Below are 22355 nucleotides of genomic sequence, written 5' to 3'. Positions count from 1 at the left end.
GTTGAGTAACAAGTAACATGAAGTGTGCAATGCCTGTGCAAAGGAAAGCATGCCAGATCTTCATTCAAGCCCAAAAAGGGGCAAACAACATTTCAGAACCAAGGATGAGATCTCTCAAGAAACTGTGGCTCTTGTCAAGAGGATCCAGGAACCGATAGAAACAAACGCGGCTTGCATCAGATTAAATCATGGAACAAGTTTGGATAGTGCCATAAGTGGATGAATGCTATATTCAAAGAAGAACTACTCAACCACTTAGCTCATAGAACACCACCTCAGATGGAGTTGTTGAAAAGAAGAAAAGGACTCTTGAAAATTGGGCACGGTCAATATTAGTTGATGAAGGGTCTGCAAACACCTTGACTAAAGCTGCTGACTCAATTGAGGATATCTGGGTATAAATGTTATGTTCTCAACAATGGGAAGGGCCAGCCTTGAAAATCTGATGATAGGAGAGATGGAGGAATCCTCCTGACAAACTAGTCTCAAAAGAGAACAGAAATACTAATCAAGGTTGATATCACCCATTGATTTCAACAAGGAACCGGGTCCCGCGTCAACAACAATAGAAGCTGAAAATACAAGTTGTTGGAAAGAGGGCTTTTGCATAGAGACATCACTGAATCACTCATGTATCTCATTGCAAGTAGACTAGACATCGTGGTCACAGTTGGGTTATGTGCAAGGTCTTAGTCAAATCCAAGGCATTCTCATCTAAAGGATGGTGTAAGTATCTTGAGATATCCTAGAAGAATACATAACCTGGTTCTCTACTGTCCTCTAAGTACTGGATAGGAAAACCTCGCTTGAATTGGGATAGTCTCTGAGTCCCTGTCTTGTCTCAAGAGGCTCAAGAGAGCAGAATTCAATGGCACTCTCAACAGCTGAAGCAGAATATATATAATCAGCATCCTACTGTGGTCAAGTGTTGTGGACCAAGCAACAAATTGGAAGAACTTGAGTCCAACTCAAGAGGGCAAATACAGTGACTGCTGAAGATCAAGTTGCAGACTTCTTCACCAAAAGCCTAGGGAAGAAAACATTCTGAGAAAGATTGCCTTGCACTAGGGGATGATAAAAGTCATAGTCAGGTAAAAGCTAGCTAAAGTGTTTTCTGGATAAGTCTAACTCACACATATACCATTACAGGTAGACACGCATGATGAATACAGAAGCAGATGCTGCAGTGTATAATAAATAAGGGGATAAAACTCACTTGCAAGACCTATCAGGGAACCTAGTTCTCTAACGCAGGTTAGTAGCTTCTTTGTTATTTCATGCACAATTTAAAATGTACAAAAACATAATGCCACATTATCATCAACGTGACAGTCTCTTTAAAGTCAATTCTCTTCAGCCAGTACGTCACAGGCCAAACGTCACTCCTCTTTTCTAAACGATACATCTCCCAAGAGAAAAGGGTGATGCCGTTTCAGAACGGGTCCCTCATCACAATTAAATCAACATCACAACCCTTTCTCTTCCAAACTCAAAATTCCCTGTTTGTCTTCTCTCTTCTCAAATCCATAGTCGTTCGAGAATAATCTCATCATGTCTAAAAATCAAGCAACCATTAGTATGCCTGACAACACTATGATTGAGTCCTCACCATTCAGTAGTTCAGCGGTGAACCTCTCTCCCAATACAGTCACTAGTCCAAACCCTAAAGAAGAGTCTCCTCCACATTCCACTCCCTCTCCTGCCCACTCCGAGTCCACTCTTCATCTGAACAAGTCTGAGAATGTTTGTCCTCCTCCAGTCTCACAAGTCAAACAGAGTCAACAGGGTAAACAAGAGAACCTCGTTTAGGAACCTTCAACTCTATCCATGGTTGAGCACTTGAGTGAAGATCTGGTGACTAATCATGAAGAGACTGAGATCACCGGGACAATTGTGACTCTGTAGGTATCACTCCTTCGTCTGTTGAAATCGCCGTGGAACCACAAGAAAATAAGGGAATGGAGAATACGTTTTCCATTGCGTCAGAAGGGGTCATTATAGATGAATGTGCAGGAGGGTCTAAGCCTCAGGGGGAAGAGACAGAAGAAGAGGGAGCAATTATGCCATTTGAACAACCGGCACAAGATAATGCTACTAGGGTCCCAAATGATGAACATGATCCCTCCTTGGAAGATCCAGGTCAGGAGTCATCTCCCAGGTCAGTATTGATCTTGCTCCCTCTCCCCACTTTGATGCTGAGCCTTTGAATATGGTGGGGCCTGAGATGAATCCTGATAGTGAAGAAGACACAGATGATTTGGTTTATGCTAGTTTTATCAGGGCTAGGACTAAGCCAGTGGTAACTTCAGAGTCACCTCCTAAGCGACCTACTATACGGTTGCAGCAAAAGGAGGCTTTAGAGTTTGCGCTCAAGAAGAGTAAAAGGAGTCAGAGAAGGAGAAGGTTGGTCAAAGACGAAAAAGTTGTACAAGCAGAGGATGTAGTGGATGTGGATGAGGAAACTAAAGAGGAACCTAGTTCCTTGACTCGCAAGTCTTCAAGGAAGAAGTACTCTCTCTCTCTCTCAATCCGAAAGGCACACCTCTAAGGGTGCTGAAAGTTCATCAGAGTGTTGTTGCTGGTTCTAGCGAAAAGTTGTTAAAAAATTCTAATGACAAGATAGTGAAGGAGTGTGGTAAGACAGTGAAGGAGCGTGGTGACAAGTCTGATGAGGAGGAAGTGGAAAAATCAGGTGAACATAGACAAAACAAGTCAGTGGAGAAGAAAAAGTCTGTTGGCAAGACATTGAAAAGAAAGAGGTCAGCTGCTCTTTGAGATGGTTAACAAGGTATTGCTTCCCCGCGCTGAAAGAAGATCTATTGCATCCAAAGCTAACCTATTCCTTATGGAAACCTTGGATAGTTTCTCCTCTATCAATTTTCCTGCCATAATGATTGAGCATATGCAGAAGGTAGAGAACCTTAAAGATGGGAATCCCGGACTGCCTTATGGGTTCCTTCTCACAAAGGTCTTTGAGTTTTTCAAAGTACCTCTGAGACAGGCCAAAGTGGGAACCAAAAAGTAATCATTTGCAAAAACTACTCTGGAGGAGTGTGAGTGTATTAACAAAGTCGGGGGAGTTGGAAGCAGCTCCACAATCTCTCAACTGATAAATGCTCAATATAGTGCCACAGAGGAGATCCGGAAGTTGAAGTCTAGGAACGCGGTTCTTCAGAGTCAGCTCACTCAGTTTTAAGAGGTACCGGGTTCTAGTGGTTCTCACAGCGCAGAGGTTGCACGCCTAACAAAGGAGAATGGTGAACTAAGGAAACAAGTGAAGGACCTGAAAGAAAGATTGCTCAATGAGAAAATGTCCGCGAATGCTTGCATGGATATTGTCCTCCAAACTCTTGCTTCCTCTTCCTGGCCCCCTTCCTCCAGTGTCTCTTAAAGAATGTCCCCTTAGTGTCCAGTTTCCAGTGTCTATCTTCTTAAGTTGTTTTTGGTGATATTTTGTTATTTCTGGTAATTGTTTTTTGTTTGTTCTAGACTGTGGATGAAAAAAATGATTCTGCTTCCGCTTGTAAAAGTTCAATTCTGGTTAATGAAAGTGATTTCCTTTTTGCTATCTATGTTGTTGCTCTTATATTTCTGTCTTCTATCATGTTGTGAGCACATAAGTGGCATGCGCGAGCTATGCTAGACTTTTTTATGCTGTTAACCTGTTCTGTGATTTTTTGTGATGCCAAAAGGGGGAATATTTTAATTGAATAATAAAAGAGTGTGAAAGCATGAATGAATAATAATCTGAAACTAAAATACAGATTTAGGGGAAACTCATTCAGGGGGAACTCACAAAAGTTCAGGTACTGACTAAGGGGGAATGCAGAGTTTGAGGGGCGAACTTAAGGTCCTTCTGGTTATCAATCTGGTTCTTTGTGGCTCTTTCGAGGATTTTCAATTATAAGTTTGTCATCATCAAAAAGGAGAAAATTTATAGTTTACAACTACTTTGGTTATAAGTACTTTACTTTATGTTTTGATGATCTAACAAACTTACTATCCAGAACCAGATAAAGAACCTGGAACTTGTTACACATTTACAAGACCTCAAGATCACAAGGTTCCAGGTTAGGACCCAGCATGGAAATATGATTCAACTCCTCAGAATGGAAGGAACAGCTGAGGGACCAGGTCACTACCAGTTCTTGAGGAGACTGTACGAAGTCAACTCTGCAGTTGGAAAGTTTCTGCCTGCGCACGCTACAGTGCAGAACAGTGCTGCAGTCAACTTTCCAGGGAAGACTCTTTACCTACCTTGCTTGCATCATCGTAAGTGATGTCACACATGTATATATGCATTCAAGGGAGGTAGAATAAAGATACTTGAACACTTAGAGATTACACACAAGCTCACTCACGTGACTATTCAGCTAGCAAGTCTCACGTGCCTCAAGAACAAAGAACAAAGCAACTACGGACCAGTTCCCACATCGAGTTGTTGTGTGTCCTTAGTTGAGTTGTAAATTTGTAATAGTTCTTCAAATTGTAATTCCTATCTAGCTTGTTTAGAAGCACTTTATAGGAACATCTTTGTAAACCTTAAACCTGCGTGTTTAAGTGTTGGCTAGAGTTACTCAAGTTTTAAAGTCTTTGTAATAGAGTTATTACAAACTGGCTTGTAATAGGTGTATTACAAGTTAGTGAGGGATTAAGGGTTTAATTCCTAGGTTGCATAGGTTGTAATCTGAGAGTTGCTCAATAGTGAAGTTGAAATCCTACAAGGGTAGGTCGTGGTTTTTAATCCCGTTGAGCTGAGAATTTTTCACGTAAAATTCCTCTTGCCATTTAATTACTGCTGCTTTGTGTGTGTATTGTTGGACCTGATAGAAAATTTGGTTCTCTATAGAAGTTGGTGGACCCATATATCCTATCACTTAAGCATGTTTAGGTTGAAGTTTTAGCAAATGAACTAAAAAAATTCAGCCTGTTTAGACTAAAGTTTCGGATAAAACTCAGGACAAAGTTTTAGACTACGTTACAAAACTTCAGCATGTTTTGGTATGAAGTTTTAGCAAATGAACTAAATAACTTCAGCATGCATTAGCAAAAACTCTTTAGAAAATTACATACTGCAAGACAAAAACGTAAGCATGTTTAGTCTGAAGTTTTAGCAAATGAACTAAAAAATTTAAGTATGTTTAATTTGAAGTTTTAGCAAATTAACTAAATAAGTTCATCATGTTTTATCTAAAGTTTTAGGAAATGAATCAAATAACTTCAGCATGCATTAGCAAAAACTCATTATAAAATTACATACTGCAAGACAAAAACTTAAGCATGTTTAGTCTGAAGTTTTAGCAAATGAACTAAAAAACTTAAGCATGTTTAGTCTGAAGCTTTAGCAAATGAGCTAAATAACTTCAGCATATTTTGTCTGAAGTTTTAGCAAATAAACTAAATAACTTCAACATGTTTAGTCTGAAGTTTTAGCAAATGAACTAAAAAGCTTAACCATGTTTAGTGTGAAGTTTTAGCAAATGATCTAAATAACTTCAGCATGTTTAGATTGAAGTTTTATCAAATGAACTAAATAGCTTCAACATGTTTAGACTGAAGTTTCGGATAGAACTCATGGCAAAACTGTAGGCCGTAGGATATATAACTTCAGCATGCATTAGCATGAAGTTTTAGTTTCATATGAAACAACTTCATGTTACATTAGCATGAAGTTTTAGCTTCAACGTGTAACAACTTCATGCAAGTGTGATTCTGAAGATGAATATGGATAAGTTTCTAATTTTTGAAAAAGTTACTGAGAGGAGAGGAGAGGAGAGAAGGATATCTTTTTTCACGAATGAGGTTGCAGATCACGTGATTAATGCGTGATGCACGTTTTATATCTTTTGTGGGTAGTGTAATTGTCATATTATTACGAATTTTTTGTCAGCTGGCTACCAAATCAATAATGTTTAAAATAAAGTACAGGTTAAAAGGTGGCACAAATATAGGATACGGCTGCAAATCTCATGATCTATTTGAATTGCTGTTTATGGAGCCGCTACAACATAAAAAAAAAAGGTATCTCATTTATCTCGCTAAAGTGTATAAGAATTGGAAATTAGGCTTTATTACATTAATAAAAAAACAAATTTAAACGTCAACTATAAGATTTTTCTCAACATTTTCCTTCAAAAATTGAACCAAAATCAAAATTTCATAATTTTGGTCGTGCCAATGTGTGGCTGTCACGTAAATAAAAAAGGGGAAAAAGTTGAACTGGCGGTCACGTGCAGAGAGCGTGCGAGCAAGTACGAACCCATGTTCTGTTTAAGATGGGCCCACAAGCACGTTAGCCACGTGGCACAAGGGAAGTGGAGCCCACGAGGAACGAGGAATCCAACGTGGTGATGCCAGCTTGGCAATTGCCAGAGAATAGGCCCTAGGACAGAGGTCAGAAGACTTTGCTTAGGGATTTGAGCCTCAATATATATTTATTTTTTAAAAGCAATACGTAGCTTGATTCAGACGAAAGTTTTTTCCATTTAAAATACTTTATTTATAGTTGTTAAGATTTTGTCAAGAGACATGATTGTATATAATTATTTTAGTGTCGGTTTGAAAATCACATTGTAATTATACAATCTAGTTATTAAAAAGCATATAACTACAAAGTCACGTTATTTGTTTAAACAAAACTATAATATAATTACCTATGTCATGTTTGATTGTATAAATATAATTATATAAGTAAATATTTTCTATTCTAAAATAAAAGTGTAATTAAATTTTAACGTGTGACTAATATTTGTACAACAAAGACATGAATATGAGTGTTTATAATAGGAACTGAAAATACATATTTTTCGGTAAAATACATTAAAGACTTATGCATTTGACAAGTTGAGCAGGACAAAAACAGAGTACTTGGAGTGTTAGTTCAGTGTTGGAACGCATGAAGCAGAAGTGGAAGTGAAGCTTGATACGCAAGTCATCCCCAAGAGAGATAGTTTCAAATATATTGGGTCTATTATACAGAGTAACAAACAGAGAGATTGACGAGGATGTCACACACCGTATAGGAGCGGGGTGGTTGAAATGAGGGCTTGCTTCTGGTATTTTATGCGACAAGAATGTGCCATCTAGACTTAAGGGCAAGTTCTACAAAGCGGTAGTTAGGCCGACCATGTTGTATGGAGCCGAGTGTTGGCCAGTCAATAAATCTCATGCCCAGAAGATGAAAGTAGCAGAAATGAGGATGTTGCGATGGATATGTGGGCATACCAGAAAAGATAAGATTAGGAATAAATATATTAGGGACAAAGTGGGTGTGGTACCTGTGGAAGAGAAGTTGAGGGAATCGAGGCTGAGATGGTTTGGTCACTGAGAGACGCTGATGCCTTGGTTAGGAGGTGCGAGAGGTTGCCCGTGGTGAGTCAGAGGAGGGGCAGAGGAAAGCCTAAGAAGAACTGGGGTAAGGGGATTAGGAAGGACATGGCTTTGTTCCAGCTTACCAAGGACATGACCCTCGATAGAAAGGGGTGAGGTCGAAAATTAGGGTGGTGGGTTGATAGACAATCTAGAGTTTTGCCTTGTCTTATCAGTAGTAGTAGTACTAGTCGGGTACCTTCCTATTCCTTCTATACGGTATGTCAGCATTAGCAGTAGGATTGACACTATTCTTGTAGTTTCATATCCCTAAATCTCCGTCACTATTCGTTGGATTATTTGCTTACACTGTCTTATTATATTGTTGTTGCTATTGTTTCTCTATTGCTCCATTTTTTACGTTCTTGAGCCGAGGGATTTCGAAAACAGTCTCTCTACCTTTATAGGTAGGGGTAAGGTTTGCATACACACTACCCTCCCAGGCCCCACTTGTGAGATTCTACTGGGTTATTGCTGTCATCTCAAATAAATAATAATTTAAGTTGAAATAAATCATAATAAAAAATCTAATAACTGTTTAACAACTTACGTGAATATAATATAAAATTTATGATTTGTTTATATTTTTAAATTTAAAAAGAAGAAGATAAATATGATTTTAAAAAGGAGTTTTCTATAATAAACATTTATAGTACTAATTAATAGAAAATAAAACTACTTATGTAAAAGATACCAACATCACTATCAATCTATCTACAATATAATTTATACAGAAACTCGTTATTATGAACCTAATAATTTTTTCAAATTATTATAACAATCAACCAAAATTCTTCCGATAAAATAATTATTTCAATAAAGATAAAAAGGGAAGCAAATAGTAGCATAGCAATTAGCAAGTCATTGAGTACATTACTAAGGCCAATACACCAACCTACAAAGTACTTCAATTTGTATTAGTCTACTACTATTGCAGCAATAAGAGAAAAGATTTGAAAAGGAAGAAGAAATACGTAAGGACTTATAAAGTTACTAATACTACTGTTATCTGTAAAGGAGTAAGGCTGTGGCTTCAGGTTTAAAGAAAAATTTGACAAGATGACAGAAATCTTCCTTTACTAAAAGATAAATATCTGGAAAGCAAAAAAAGGAACAGAGTTTAGAAAGTCTAGATTAGATGATGTAATTACCACCAATTCTCACTTCTTCCTTGAGAATTAGAGATTGTAATTGCTTCCCCTCAATTATGGATTAGGGCTGATTGGCAAACATGTTCAGTATCTAGTCAACTGATTCACTCAAGAACGACAAAACATAACCAATGGATCATAGTTCTGGGCAGAAAATGAACTGTAGACATGTTTGGCTTGGCCAACAATGAGAAATAAAGGGATTAAAACTTAATGTTGACCCATGCTACCATGCAGCTAAGGTTTATTTTCATCAGCAATAATCTTTCTAACATCATAGACCTCGAATCTAATAGAGATTAAACTGTGTCTGAGACATTATAACAAATCTAGCCGATTATGGTAGTTCTCATCTTCTGGAATGACCAAAATCCTTAAAAGAGCATAGAGCAGATTAACCACATGCTAGAAGTGAGCAGATGAAGAGCAGCTCAGACTTGAACTGTGAAAAGAAAGGTGTAAACAGAAATGGATACTCATCAAGCTACAGTTAGTTCCTTTATTTTGCCTGAGGATGAGATGCAATGAAATCAACAGCTAAATTTATCGAGTGGATCTTGTCAGCTTCATTGTCAGGAATCTCAAACGCAAATTCTTCTTCAAGGGCCATCACAATTTCCACAGTGTCTAAACTATCTAAACCAAGATCATTTTGGAAGTGAGCATTTGGGACAACCTGCCAAGTAAATGAAAATGACATCTGTAAATATAATACTCAACAATACTACTTCATGAAACTACAAGAGTATGAAATGCAGAAAAAAAAAACCCGGAAAGATCCCAAGTAAACATAAATTAAAGACTACAAATTTGGACAGCCGTTTTTGTCAGAGAAATGAATATGCATCCAGGCTGAAACAGGCATTGTCAGTGGTCTCCACGAAGCAATACTTACGTGAACATCAGCAAGGCCATAAACAGGTAACAGAAACATTGATGGCATCACTAGCAACAAAAATTAACAAGCAGTCACGGACATTCCAAGAATGTGCTGACGTGAAATAGAACTGGATGAGGATTTAGGGAGATGGGATAGGCATGGGAACACAAGGGGGGAATTGTTGGCGTGGAGATAGTGTGCTAAGATGTTTCCTTCCCCAACATTTCGAGTGTCATGCCGGAGAAAGATGACTCTGCAACATATTCGTAGAACACATGAAAGACATGTGCATTGGGAATCGTGGTTAGGAGGAATCTTCAGAATTGAAAGATGAATGAATTTCAAAGCCTTGTGGAACTACTTCACAAGCACATCATACCAAATGATACGGCGAACTCGTGGAGAAGCAGGGTGAAGACTGAAGAGGGACGGTTTGTTTATAGTCGAATATTACAGTCATAGATTGCTAATGAGAGAAGATTCTGACTTCTCTAACCAAACGAATTGGATCCTTAGGACATCCAGGAAGGAGTTTTCTTCTTACGGGTGGCAGCTAGAGATGCGATACTGACAACAGAAACCTTAAAAAGAAGAGCATCGCTTATGTGTTGGTGCTTCATGCGCATATATTCGAGCCAAGACATAGATCATATCCTCTGCAGTACAAGGTGGCATTGTGTTTGTGGCGGCTTGCCCTGGATAGGTTTAGAATGCAGTGGGTGATGTCAGGCAACGTGAAGAAAGTGCTACATAGATGAGCTTTTAGAAGGACAAAGAGAAGGTCTAGAGCATGGATGTCCCGTCAGCTCTCCTGTGGGTTGTACGGATACTTGGATAGACAGAAACAGAAGATCCTCCGAACGGTAGAAAATGATTTAATTAATATCAGGGATGATTTTTTATGTTTCGGTTTCTCTTGGTGCAATCATGAAATCCCTGTTTATATCTAGACTGGGCATCTTTTATGAGAATCGTATTTTGAGTAAGTTCTCTACCTTTTTGGTATATGGCTTGTACAGGAGGTTCTCCATAATTAATAAATTATTAACCTTGTCCAAAAAAGCACAAGGGAGAAATTGTTCCCTGAAACTAAACATGGACACTTTTTTTGACAAGGGAAACTAACCACTAACACTACAATACATAATTACATTGAGATTTAACTATTGAAGTTTTCCTCTTAGATTTCTATTTCACATCCACATATTTACTGTTTACGTAAATGCGAGGGTAAAAAATCTAGAGTCATACTATGACAAGCTCTCCATTTCCTTTTTGTGCTCTTCAACTCTTCTATAAGTAAACTTCCTACTATAGAATGTTAGATTTAAGTTTTCGACCATTAGAGCTAAGAATATTTGCAGAGTTCTGCAAAAAAATTGGACATTGTCTACATCAATACAAATATCGCATGTATATTGTGTTTAACTCCGGTAAATACGCATGAGTAGCATTCATTACATTATCAAGTCATTAGCATATTTCTTCTCTTATCCACTCCTCACATGATAACAAAGCATTTGTGAGAGAATAATCCCTAAAAAGCGGTGCCATCATAATTCTCCCTATGATGCCCTTTGTCATAGACTCGGAACACCGCATTTAAGTTTTGAAATTGATAGAGATTCGACTTACTCTGACCTCTTTCTTTTCAACGGAGCTCATACAAGAATCCTTTTTTTTTGGATAATGAGAACTCATACAAGAATCCTATTCTTCAATGGCCTCAAAAACTTGTTGCTATGGAAGAAGTTTTCCTCTCTATTTGTTGTATTTCCTTGCTAGAGCTAGAGTTCATAACTTATAACACTTCACCATATTGTACACTAGACTTATACTATAACTTAATTATGCATAATAGATATAAGGACAAAATGCAAGTTACCTCCCCATGATATTTAGCAACTAGCAGATTAGCTTCCTACCTCATTGCTCATATCTCTCCGTCACTCTAATGACAGAGTGATGGCTCTTAATAACACTAGTGTAGAAACTACAAGGGAACAGTCTGCATCTTTCTCAACTCTAAAATCAGAGTCTATCACCATATTCTCTAGCTAAAAGATATAATCCCAAAATCCTGAAGAAAAATTACTACACTGTATGAGCCTAAAGGAGCACTAGCCTTACAATAAATTAACACCCAGTGGAGGAGCTAAATGGAGGGAACAGGATTCAATTCTTGGCAAAATTATACTGCGCAAATAGGGAAAAACTAATATTTTTGGATATATATATTTTTTGATGATAACCGTGGCGTCCGGCCAGCTTACGCGCACCTCAACTAATTCCAAGCTATGTTATTCAGACTCTTCAAAAATGTTGTTGGGTGTGTGTCAAATCCTCCAAATTTAGTGCATTTTTGGAAGATCCGACACGAGTGCGGCAACACTTTTGGAGCGTCCAAGCAACATAGATTGCAAGAGATAACTACTACCTCCTACCATCAACAGATACCGGGTTAGTCTGTCCACCAAGGTCTGGACAAATGAGAAAAATCTCCTTTTCTTCTTCCTCAAGAGCTTGAAAATGGGCTCGCAAAAGGGAGTGAGCTGTGCGATGAACCTGCTGATATACTACCCAAGAATCCTCCGCATCAATTGTACAATAAAATATATCTCGATTGGACTAAGGAAGAACAAAAAATCTTCGCTCAATGATTATTTAGTTTCTCCTGTTACCTTGTTTCACCTAGTATTTTGCAATCTCATGGTTCTCCACCCAATTCACTGGCCACTAGCCCAGTGCTATATTTTTGGATATTTATAAACCGTTCAATCCCCTCGATATAACGAAAATGTCTAGTGAAATGGAAAAACGGGTTCAAAAATTTGCTTTTAAGTCACAGGTTCAAGTTCAAATGACAAGCGTGACATTCTAGTATTTTTCTAAATCCCCTTGTATAGATTCCAAACTCCACTACTATTAATGCCCATGGATAACGTTAAAAACAGCAAACAGAAGTGTAATTCCCATGCCTAAATTAGCAGGAACCTGAATAAAACCCTAATTTCACTTCAAGTCATTTCCTGAGTAACAAATTATAAGTACTGTATATATATATATATATATATATATATATATATATATATATATATATATATATATATATTTATATAAAATGAGAAATGTTAGAAAAATTACCTTGGAAGGATCAACTTTTTGGAAGTTTTTGACGACGTTGATGACGCGATCTCTGACTTCATCCTTATCGAGAAATGAGCCTCTTACTTCGTCAGAGAACTGACGCCTGAAAAGCTGACTGAATGAGCCTCCAATTAGCCTAGGGTTTCGAAGTTGTGCCGGCCGAGATTCCACTCTCAGGTACTTCAACAGTGCGATTCTCGCCGCCATTGAGAATGATGAGAAAGAGAACGGAGAAGGCCAAAGATTTTGGAGAGAGATAAATAGCCACGTCAGAGATCTTTAGGCGGAGAGAGTAATGTGATTTATAACACGCATTCAATCAACGAGATTATAAATCGCAATAAGACGCATTCACAATAACTTTTTAGCTGTTATAAATAGAATTCTATTTATGGTGAATGTCCATATTTAAAAAGATTGTAGGGTTGATTGCTTGGTGGCTAAGTCACCCTTTCTCTCTACTTTTCTCTATAATACTCTTCTTCTACTTTTATTGTTTTATAACACGTTATCAGCACGAGACTCTAACCAATTGAGTAGAAGCTTTGGGATCGAGCATAATGATTGTCAATAGTTCTATGAACTTCCTTCATGATTAAATTTTGGATTTAATGTAAGTATTTTACCGTATTTTTAACTTTTATTCTATACTTTGATTTTATATACAAGCAAAGACAACAAAGTTTGATTATAACTCTAATAGGGTTTGTGAGAAATTACAACCACCTGAAGTGGTAAAATTTCTATGCCTTGCCATGATGAAATTCATGTATGATTGTGGGCAAACTATTGAAAACACGTCCCATTGAATTTGCTCCATTCTCATTCCCTTAAGAGAATGTGATAACAGTATGTGACAAGTCTGAAAGAAGACAAAATTATTACTATGAATGTATCAATAGATGTGGACGTGGCAATAAACGAAATTATAATCGTCATCATTGTGATAAGGGGAATAATAAGGATTCTCAAAATAATCTTTCACTTTGTGAATGTAATATTTGTCATTGATTTGACATGAGATTTTATAAAGCACATATAGATGATTATGGTCCATTCATGATGTGAATGTGACAACATCTGATTTATAAATACATATTCATTCTTGGAAGAATGTGAACGTGCTAGTGGTAGTGAATATACCACACTCACCTCTAGAAGGAGGTTTGGGATGATTAAGAAAATAATGTCATTATTATGGCATGAATGGTCATTGGTCACGTACCTATTGTACGTCAAAATATTTTGGTAATGTGATTATTAAAGAATAACATTAATGCAAGAAATATATCTTGTATATAATTTTGACCATAACCATAATGGTATAACTTTGTCTTTAAAAGAGATATCACCACATGGATGTTGATGAATCTGTAGTAGTACAAATTAATTGAGAGCTCTGGAAGAGCCAATTATTACTACTTTGGAGAAACACAATTAATTACCAATAAGGTATTGTGTTGTAGTAAGTCTCAAAAAAACTTATTCAGTTTCCAAAGTATACGCGAAAGCGGTTGATTATATTGAGACTATATATAAAGGAAAGATTTAATATCTTCTATTACTATAACTTGTAGCGGGGTAATATGTATGTGAAAAGCTACCCGCTTTATTCTCCAATTTGTACTACAAAACAAAAGAATACCACAATGAAGTGGATATTTATTGATATAAAAACCCATATCATAGTAAACTTGGAGTTTATTCATAATTGCACACATCATGGTGTAAACCTGAAATTTATCAATATTGATAATTTATCCAGTTGGCATAATTGGTTTAGCCATGTTAATTTAAGTATGATGTGCAAAAAAATAAAAGAGAATTCACATGGGTAAATATTAAAGAACTAGAAAGTTCTTTACGGATTCTCTTACGTTGCTTGTTCTTATTAATTAATAGACCAACTAAAATTGGATTGAATCCCATGATTGCTGGAAATATCCAAGGTGAATATGGGCCCATTCACCCGCCATGTATACCACATAAGATGCATCTATGAGATGGTTACATGTGCGATTATTAATAACCCGCAACATGGTGTTTTGCAAGGTAACTTGCTCAATAATTTAATTTCGAGCATAATTTCCAGATTTTCTATTCAGAAGTTCATCTTGATAAGTTGGCTTACATCACAGTTGGTTTAGCAAAATGATTTATTAAGTGCCTCTACTTAATAGCTAAACGATTGCTTATGAGAACAAAGTTATCTATATCAGTTTGATATAGGTTATATACGAAAGTATATTATTTTCTCCCCTCACAAGTGGTTCAAGGTCAGGAACCAAATAATTTTATCTTATTATTATTATTGATGTGCGGTGTATATTTTGATTAACACCATAACGCACAAAGGTGGATTCTCAAAGTTGAGGTACCAAGTTAGTTTTTCTAACATGAGGGGGAGACATGATAAACAGTTGAGAAAAAGTTACATGGAATGAATTATTATTTATACATCTCGATCCTCGAATAAAATAATACGAACTTGAAGTTCATAAAAGGATAATTCATTTGCAATATATTGCAAAGCATGCCAGATGCATTTGCTGACCCAAAGAAAGTAACTATATTCTCATTGCAAATGCTCCTATTAGAATAAGTCCTAGAAGGACAAAGTCTATAGCACGCTTAAAGCATATAGACAAATCGATTTCAAATAAACTTCTTGATAAAGAAGATGAGCAAATGATCAAAATGATCATAATAAACGAGGCAAGTGATCTAGAAGATTACATGACATAATACTTCATTAAATCTCAGGAGAGGTTTAGGTACCTGAATATATGAATGAAGAGATCTCTATGTTATATCTTTATGAAGAATAAGGAGGTTGGAACCGATATAAAATGTTTGTCGACGACATCTATAATAGCGCTAAATATATATGAGGATATTTAGTCTGGAGAAACAATTCAAGTAGAATTTGGTCTCATATGAAAGCCATGTAGTTCAAATACTTGAAAGTATAAAGTCAATGATATGCGCAATCAGTTTTCGATATCTTATATGTCTAGCATGACATGAAAGCTTGATATGCATCTAAAGTCTATCATATAGCTTATATGACTTAACAATCCCTGAAGGATTTAAATTGCTTAAAGCATATAGAATTCATGGTCATGAAGTACTACATCCTCAGTACAATTTATGCACAAATGTATCTTGCTATAACTATAGGCATGATAATATGATAGCAAGAGTTTTCACCTCTATGTGAAGATATTGAACTGACGATTCCAACAAGATCATATGAAGACAATTCATCTCTATCAAGAATGATGATTTCAAGGTGCAATATATTCATTCAAGTTAATATGGCTGATTTGTTTATCAAATATCTACCAAAGATCTTTTGAAGATGATGCACAAGATTGGAATGCAAATGCTCAAGGATGTGAATTGATGCTCTCATTAGGGGGAGTTAATATGCGCTGTACTCCTTTTCCCTCACAAGGTTTTGTCCCGCTGGGTTTTTCTTGCAAGGTTTTTAACGAGGCAACCAAAAGGCGTATTGTTAGATATGTGTACTCTTTTTCCTTCTCTAGAATTTTTTTACCACTGGGTTTTATTTTAGTTAAGGTTTAACGAGGCACATTATCTGTTGAATAGACATTCAAGGGGAGTATTATAAATAGAATCCTATTTATGGTGAATGTCCATATTTAGAAAGATTCTAGGGTTCATTGCTTGGTGGCTAAGTCACCCTCTCCCTATAAATAGAGGGTTCTATTCCATTGTAATTCATCCTAAATCAATAAGAATTCTCTCTCTCTACTTTTCTCTGTAATACTCTTCTTCTACTTTTATTGTTTTATAACATTAGCTGAGTTTTTGCCCCCTTTTTAATTTTCATTTTGGACTTCCTTATTAGTTCCATAATAATATAAATATCCTTTTCAAATCTTACTCTTCATTTATAATGCTTCGATAGAGAATGACTTACCAAAAAAAAATATGGATTTCTCCGATATAGAAGAATGAGTTATTCTTCGTTATTAGTATTTGTACCCGCGCGATGCACAGATCATTTGAAAGATATTTATATATATATAAGTTTCTATAAGGTGAATTGTATCGGCTGTCTCTAACACTCTATAAGTTTGTTGTCAGGGGATAACCAATCCCCAAGAGCTATTACAACACACTTGAGAAATGTAATTTCAATCTTTGGCTTTAAAAGGATAATTCCACCTGGTAATGCATAAATTTTTACTCGAGTACAAACAAAAAGGGTATCACATTTAGTTCTTAAACCTCAAAAAAGATATTGATTATCTTTCGAGTGTCAGAAGAATCATTCCTCGAGATGTTATGACAAAAAATAATGAAAACTCCATGAAACATAAAGCGAAAAATCTAAGCAAAATATAACTCAAAACATCAATTTGTAGAAGTAAAAACATAGCAGAAACCACTGTTTGAGGAGCACAAAAATTGTTCCTTTTCACAAGATTTTTCTTCCACCTTAAACCCACACAAACCAGCTTTAAACTGGAACTTAGAACAGCCGCAAAATACTCCAAAAAGCTGAGAAAATAAGCATCAAACAGTCAGAAACGCTGCGACTTTCTCACCTAAAGACAGTCTAAAAATTCCAGCTGAAACCTGCTGCCGATATTGCTGAAAAACAGTAAACAAATTTGGACCAAGAGTAGCCAATACCTAGCAAAATACGGCTATAAGATCTGCCGCCAAACTCACTCTAAAAAGTCAGTCAAAACAGCCCCCCGTAAGTTCCGAAAATCAGCCTAGATCGCAGCTTAAATTGTTCCAATACGCAGCAGGAAAACGATATGTAAATATCCATGAAAGCTAACCTAAAACCAGCCCCAAATAAGCTACGGAGAAAAAGGTGTACGATGAAGTGAAGGTGTGTTTATCTAACTCTTTTTTTTGGTTTGAGACTAATCATCACGAATGAATTCTGTGTAGTTCTCTTATCTTTCTGTTGCATTATATTGTCTTGTAGGTGCATTCTCTTTCTTCCATGTTTTCCCTTCGCCTGTTTGGTCTCTTCATAAGCAGATACTTACTTTATTGACATGATTTTTACTTCATGTGCTTACTAAGTTATAGTAGCTTTCAACCTTCATATGAGACGAAAGGTTCACGTCCCTGATGTTAATTTCAAAAGATTGTCTTTAGTACCTGTGAAAGGCAATACAAAAATTCAGTAAGGCGTCACATTTGTACTTCGTGCTAACACAGTTTATCAAAATGACATTCTCAAAAATAATATTAAGTAATGAGTTCATCATATGAAAGTAGGATCAGATATTCGTTGCAGAATGATTGACCTGGTGTATATACTCGGAAATAAAGTTGTTGGCTAAGGTACTGCGTTGCCCAGAATTGAGGCCTCAGGTAGCTTCAAGCTTATATGACTTTCGTGCTACTTTATCCTTCACCTCAATTAGAATAGAGCATCAACTACATCGGAAAAATGGAAACTCAAGGTTTTAGCTAATTGACAAAATGACTGCAACGGTCTAGATGAAAGCAATATGATTTATCCCCGAGAAAAAAAAAGGAGGCAAGCAGTATGATGTGATCATTTTGTGCAAAGACGTCGAAAAATACATTTTCTAAAAGAAAAGATATCTATACATACAGATAAGTACTGTGCAAATGAACTTCACCCTAAGCAACTTCATAGCAATTGATATGAAGCTAAGACCAAGAAAGGAGCACTTACCAAAAGCCATTGCATAGTCTGGTCGCACAAGGAGAGCACGTTGGTAACACATAATGGCCTCCTGTGGCATTCCCAGAGCCTGGAAAATGCAAGGCAGAAACACATATGTCCCATATTCTTACCACGCCACTTGCACCACAGACCATATTAGCACAAAGCAGAAGGTGTTACCTTATACACGTTTCCCATGTTCAAATATGCATCTGTAAAATTTTGTTTTAGCTTGACGGCTTCCTGGATATGAGAAGGTTGAATCACAAAAATAGTGAGTAAACTTAATGCCAAACAAATCCAAAACTCTTGATAACGTAATATGCGAAATGATTTAAGGTATTCCATACCTTGTAGTATTGTAATGCCCTGTTAAGATCACCTGCATCCATGAAGAGGCTAGCAAGAGTGGACCATGCAACGGCAAATGTAGGTTGTATACGTAGTGCCTCCACATAACAATTGTATGCGTAAAACAAAACCAATAATCAAGACCACAGAAATCAATCAGCATAACAGCCAGGAACGCGGAGTAAACAGAAACGCACATAAGATGCACCTGAAGACTGAAAGATCCGTTAAAGAATAATAAAATTCGATAATGCATAAGTGTACCTAACTCAGACATATGCATAGACAATGTATAAAGTTAACGTCCACAGCCATCCCAAAACCACAAGTAAAATGAATGTATGTATATAAAAGGGCTAAGAAAGTCTTAGTATTTTACCTCTTCCACTAACCCTTGTGCTTTCATTTGATTCCCAAGATTGCTATGTGCATCAACCTAGAATGAACACAAGTGAGTTAAGAAACAAACATAGAAGGATGCAAATCATCTGAGCTATTAAAAAGAAGCCAAAAAACATAGGTAAACTCGATTACCAGACGAGGATTTAAAGCTAGTGCCTGACGGCAACATTGAGCTGCCTCACTCAGCCTTCCTTTCCTCATATATGCACCAGCTAGATTTGACCAAGCGTCAGCAAAATTGGGACGCAGCTGCAACACAAATTTTGACTTAGATTATGTCATCCAACAATAATGAACCATAAGTATTTCATAGGAAACACCTTTACTGTATTACTATATGAAGGTTTTAATGTACCAAAAGCCAAACTTGCAAATTCAGTAAGGCGTCAAAGGCAATACAAAAATTAAGTAAGACGTCACATTTGTACTTCGTGCTAACACAGTTTATCAAAATGACATTCTAAAAAATAATATTGAGTAATGAGTTCATCATATTATTCTAACCTGTGTGGTACAACGTGAAACTGCGTCTATAAGATTGTATTGTGTTTTACTTGCAGGACTCCATCTACCTTCATCCATTCTGTGAAAATTACAGTATCTTGTTGTATTGATTCAGTTATTAAATCCATGTAGTTTATTAATGATAGAATGAGATGTTAAGGAGTAATTACCCAACTATCACGACCCAATTCCCACCCGGTCGTGATGGCGCCTCTCGTGAAGACAAGGTCAGCCGACAGAACAATCAACACTACTTTTGACAATTTCTTAGCATAAACAGATTTAAACCATAGATACTGATTAATCATAAGTGCGGAAATAAACGTAACATAACGGGGAAAAACCATCCCAACTCAGCCCGATGATCGGGGTGTCACAAGTCACGAGCTACTACAGAGTTGATGAAAATACTACAAGTCTGGAAACATAGTCTGAAGATGAATAAAATATGCAGAAGATAAGGAAGAAACGGGGCTGTGGACGTCGACAGCTACCTCGTCTCTCCTAGTTCGCCTGGTCTGGAAGGAAATCAACGCTCAGGTACGAACTCAGTTGTGCCTGCCTCTGCACACATGGTGCAGGAACTAATGTGAGTACTCCTACCCAGTGAGTAATAAAATTAAATAACGACTGAGAACATAAAATCCCACAAGGGCACAAATAATGCCGTCTCAAGCAGCAACATCAGATAAACAGTAGAAACCAGTGAAAGACATAGGAAGAAAATCTCTTTGAAAACGATTAATAAAACAAGTATGCTCAAGTAGTAGGTCAGCCATTGTTACCTGACCGGTCAGCCATTGTTACCTAACCAAACGCGTGTTACAATGCCATTGTTACCACTGGTCAGACATTGTTACCTGACTGGTCAGTCATTGTTACCTGACCAAACGCGTATAACAGTGTCATTGTTACCACTGTTCAATATTTAATCACTCTAGATGGGTACCCGCGCTCACTGTGGGTGTGCAGACTCCGGAGGGGCTCCTACAGCCCAAGCGCTATCAACAAGGCCTGAAAGCCTGAACAGTATCAATACGAGGCCTGAAAGCCTCCTCACCTTACTCATCATGCCCTCACATAAGGCCCTCGGTCTCAATCAGTCCAGAAATAGTCAGCAGCCCCTCGGGCAACAGTAAAGCAATGATACTCAGCTCAAATAATAGTTCAAATATCAGTTTAAAACCCCAAGTTTGAGTAAATATGTCTGAGTTCAAGAAAACAGTGTAAATCACGTGGACTGAGTTCAAATAATATTTCAAACAGTGAGGAAAACAGTGATGATAGTTCATAAAGAGTTCAAACAGTCGGCAATAAGCCCCAAATATGGCAATAAGCCCAAATCATAGTGAAAACAACAAGTCTTTGCTAATACGCGGTAAAATATCATCCGGACTGGACCAAGTCACAGTCCCCAATAGTAAATGACCCCGCGCTCGTCATGGAACGCGTGTCTCATCTCAACATAGCACCAAGTTGTGCAAATCCGGGGTTTTCAAACCCTCAAAACATCATTTAAAATCATTACTCACCTCTAGCCGGTCAAAGTCTAGCTCGCTACGCCTTTTTCCCTCGAATCGACCTCCTCGCGCGTCGAATCTGATCAAAACCACAAGTAATACATCACAATAGGCTAATGGGTCATAACCCAATCAAAAAGACTCGAAAAATATCAAAAATCACTAAGTTGGCAAAACCCGAGCCCCGGGCCCACTCCTCGAAAAATTACGAAATTCACAACTCCGGATTCCTCGTCTCGCCACGAGTCTATACATATCAAAATCATCAAAATCGGAGTTCAAATGCCCTTTCAAATCCCAAATTTTCATTTCAAAAACCAAGCCCTAGTTCTTCCAATTTTTACCCAATTTTTCCAAGAATTAAAGGTTGATTCTTCAAAAAAAAAATGACGTTTCTAGGTCACGAGACTTACCTCCAATCGATTCCCGTCAAAATCCTCTTCAATTTCTACGAAAAAGCTCTTAAGGTGGTCAACAATGGAGGAAATAATGAATGGGGTCGCGGATGAAATAATATAAAAAGCCCCTCTGGACGCCCAGGTTTTACCTTACGCGAACGCGGTCAACACCCCGCGTTCGCAATGAAAAAATTTCGTTGACCATAAATTACCTCTACGCGAACGCGACTCGAGGTCCGCGAACGCGATGCTCCAGCTCATCCTCTTACGCGAACGCGTTCAACCAACCGCGAACGTGATGCACAAACCAGGCAGGGCCCCAGGCCCCTTCTACGCGAACGCGAAGCAGCCCTCGCGAACGCGGTGGTCTGCACAACTCCTCATCGCGAACGCGCTCCTGAGGCTGCGAACGCGAAGGTTTGCAACAGCTGGGCAAAAATCTGCGATAACTTCCAAGTTCAAAACCTCCATTAAGCCCTCCAAAATCACCCCAAGGTCCCCGGGACCTCAACCAAAGGCACCAACATATCCCAAAACATCATCCAAACTTGTTCCAATCATCAAAACACACCTAACAACACTGAAATCATCAATTCACATCGGATTCAAGCCTAAGTTCTTCAAGAACTTTCGAAACACGCATTCGATCAAAAACCCAACCCAACGACGTCCGAATGACCTGAAATTTTGCACACACATCACAAATCGCATATCGAAGCTACAAAAACTCTCGGAAATTCCATTCCGACCNAAAACCCCATTCAAACTTGTTCCCATCCTCAGAACACATCAAACAACGCTAAAACCATTAAATCGCATCGGATTCAAGCCTAAGTTTCTTAAAACTTCCGAAATACGCATTCGATAAAAAACCCAACCAAAACATCTCCGAATGACCTGAAATTTTGCACACACATCCAAAATCACCTAACGGAACTACTGCAA

At 37.5% G+C, this 22355-nt stretch overlaps 1 protein-coding gene across 1 annotated transcript; it reads right to left on the bottom strand.

The window, feature by feature from the left end:
- Positions 1-8587: 8587 nt before the first annotated feature.
- LOC109211792 (acyl carrier protein 2, mitochondrial-like) lies at positions 8588-12861 on the bottom strand. Its single transcript, XM_019375372.1, has 2 exons — positions 12544-12861; positions 8588-9195 (listed from the first exon to the last, which is right to left on the bottom strand). Exons 1-2 carry the CDS (start codon positions 12751-12753, stop codon positions 9019-9021), a joined length of 387 nt encoding a protein of 128 aa, XP_019230917.1. The 5' UTR covers positions 12754-12861; the 3' UTR covers positions 8588-9018.
- Between the last annotated feature and the right edge of the window lie 9494 nt (positions 12862-22355).

Source organism: Nicotiana attenuata, unplaced genomic scaffold (assembly GCF_001879085.1).
Source record: "Nicotiana attenuata strain UT unplaced genomic scaffold, NIATTr2, whole genome shotgun sequence".
Lineage (NCBI taxonomy): Eukaryota > Viridiplantae > Streptophyta > Magnoliopsida > Solanales > Solanaceae > Nicotiana > Nicotiana attenuata.
Note: the sequence above shows the minus strand (reverse complement) of the source record. Positions and strands in the feature narration are given on the sequence as shown.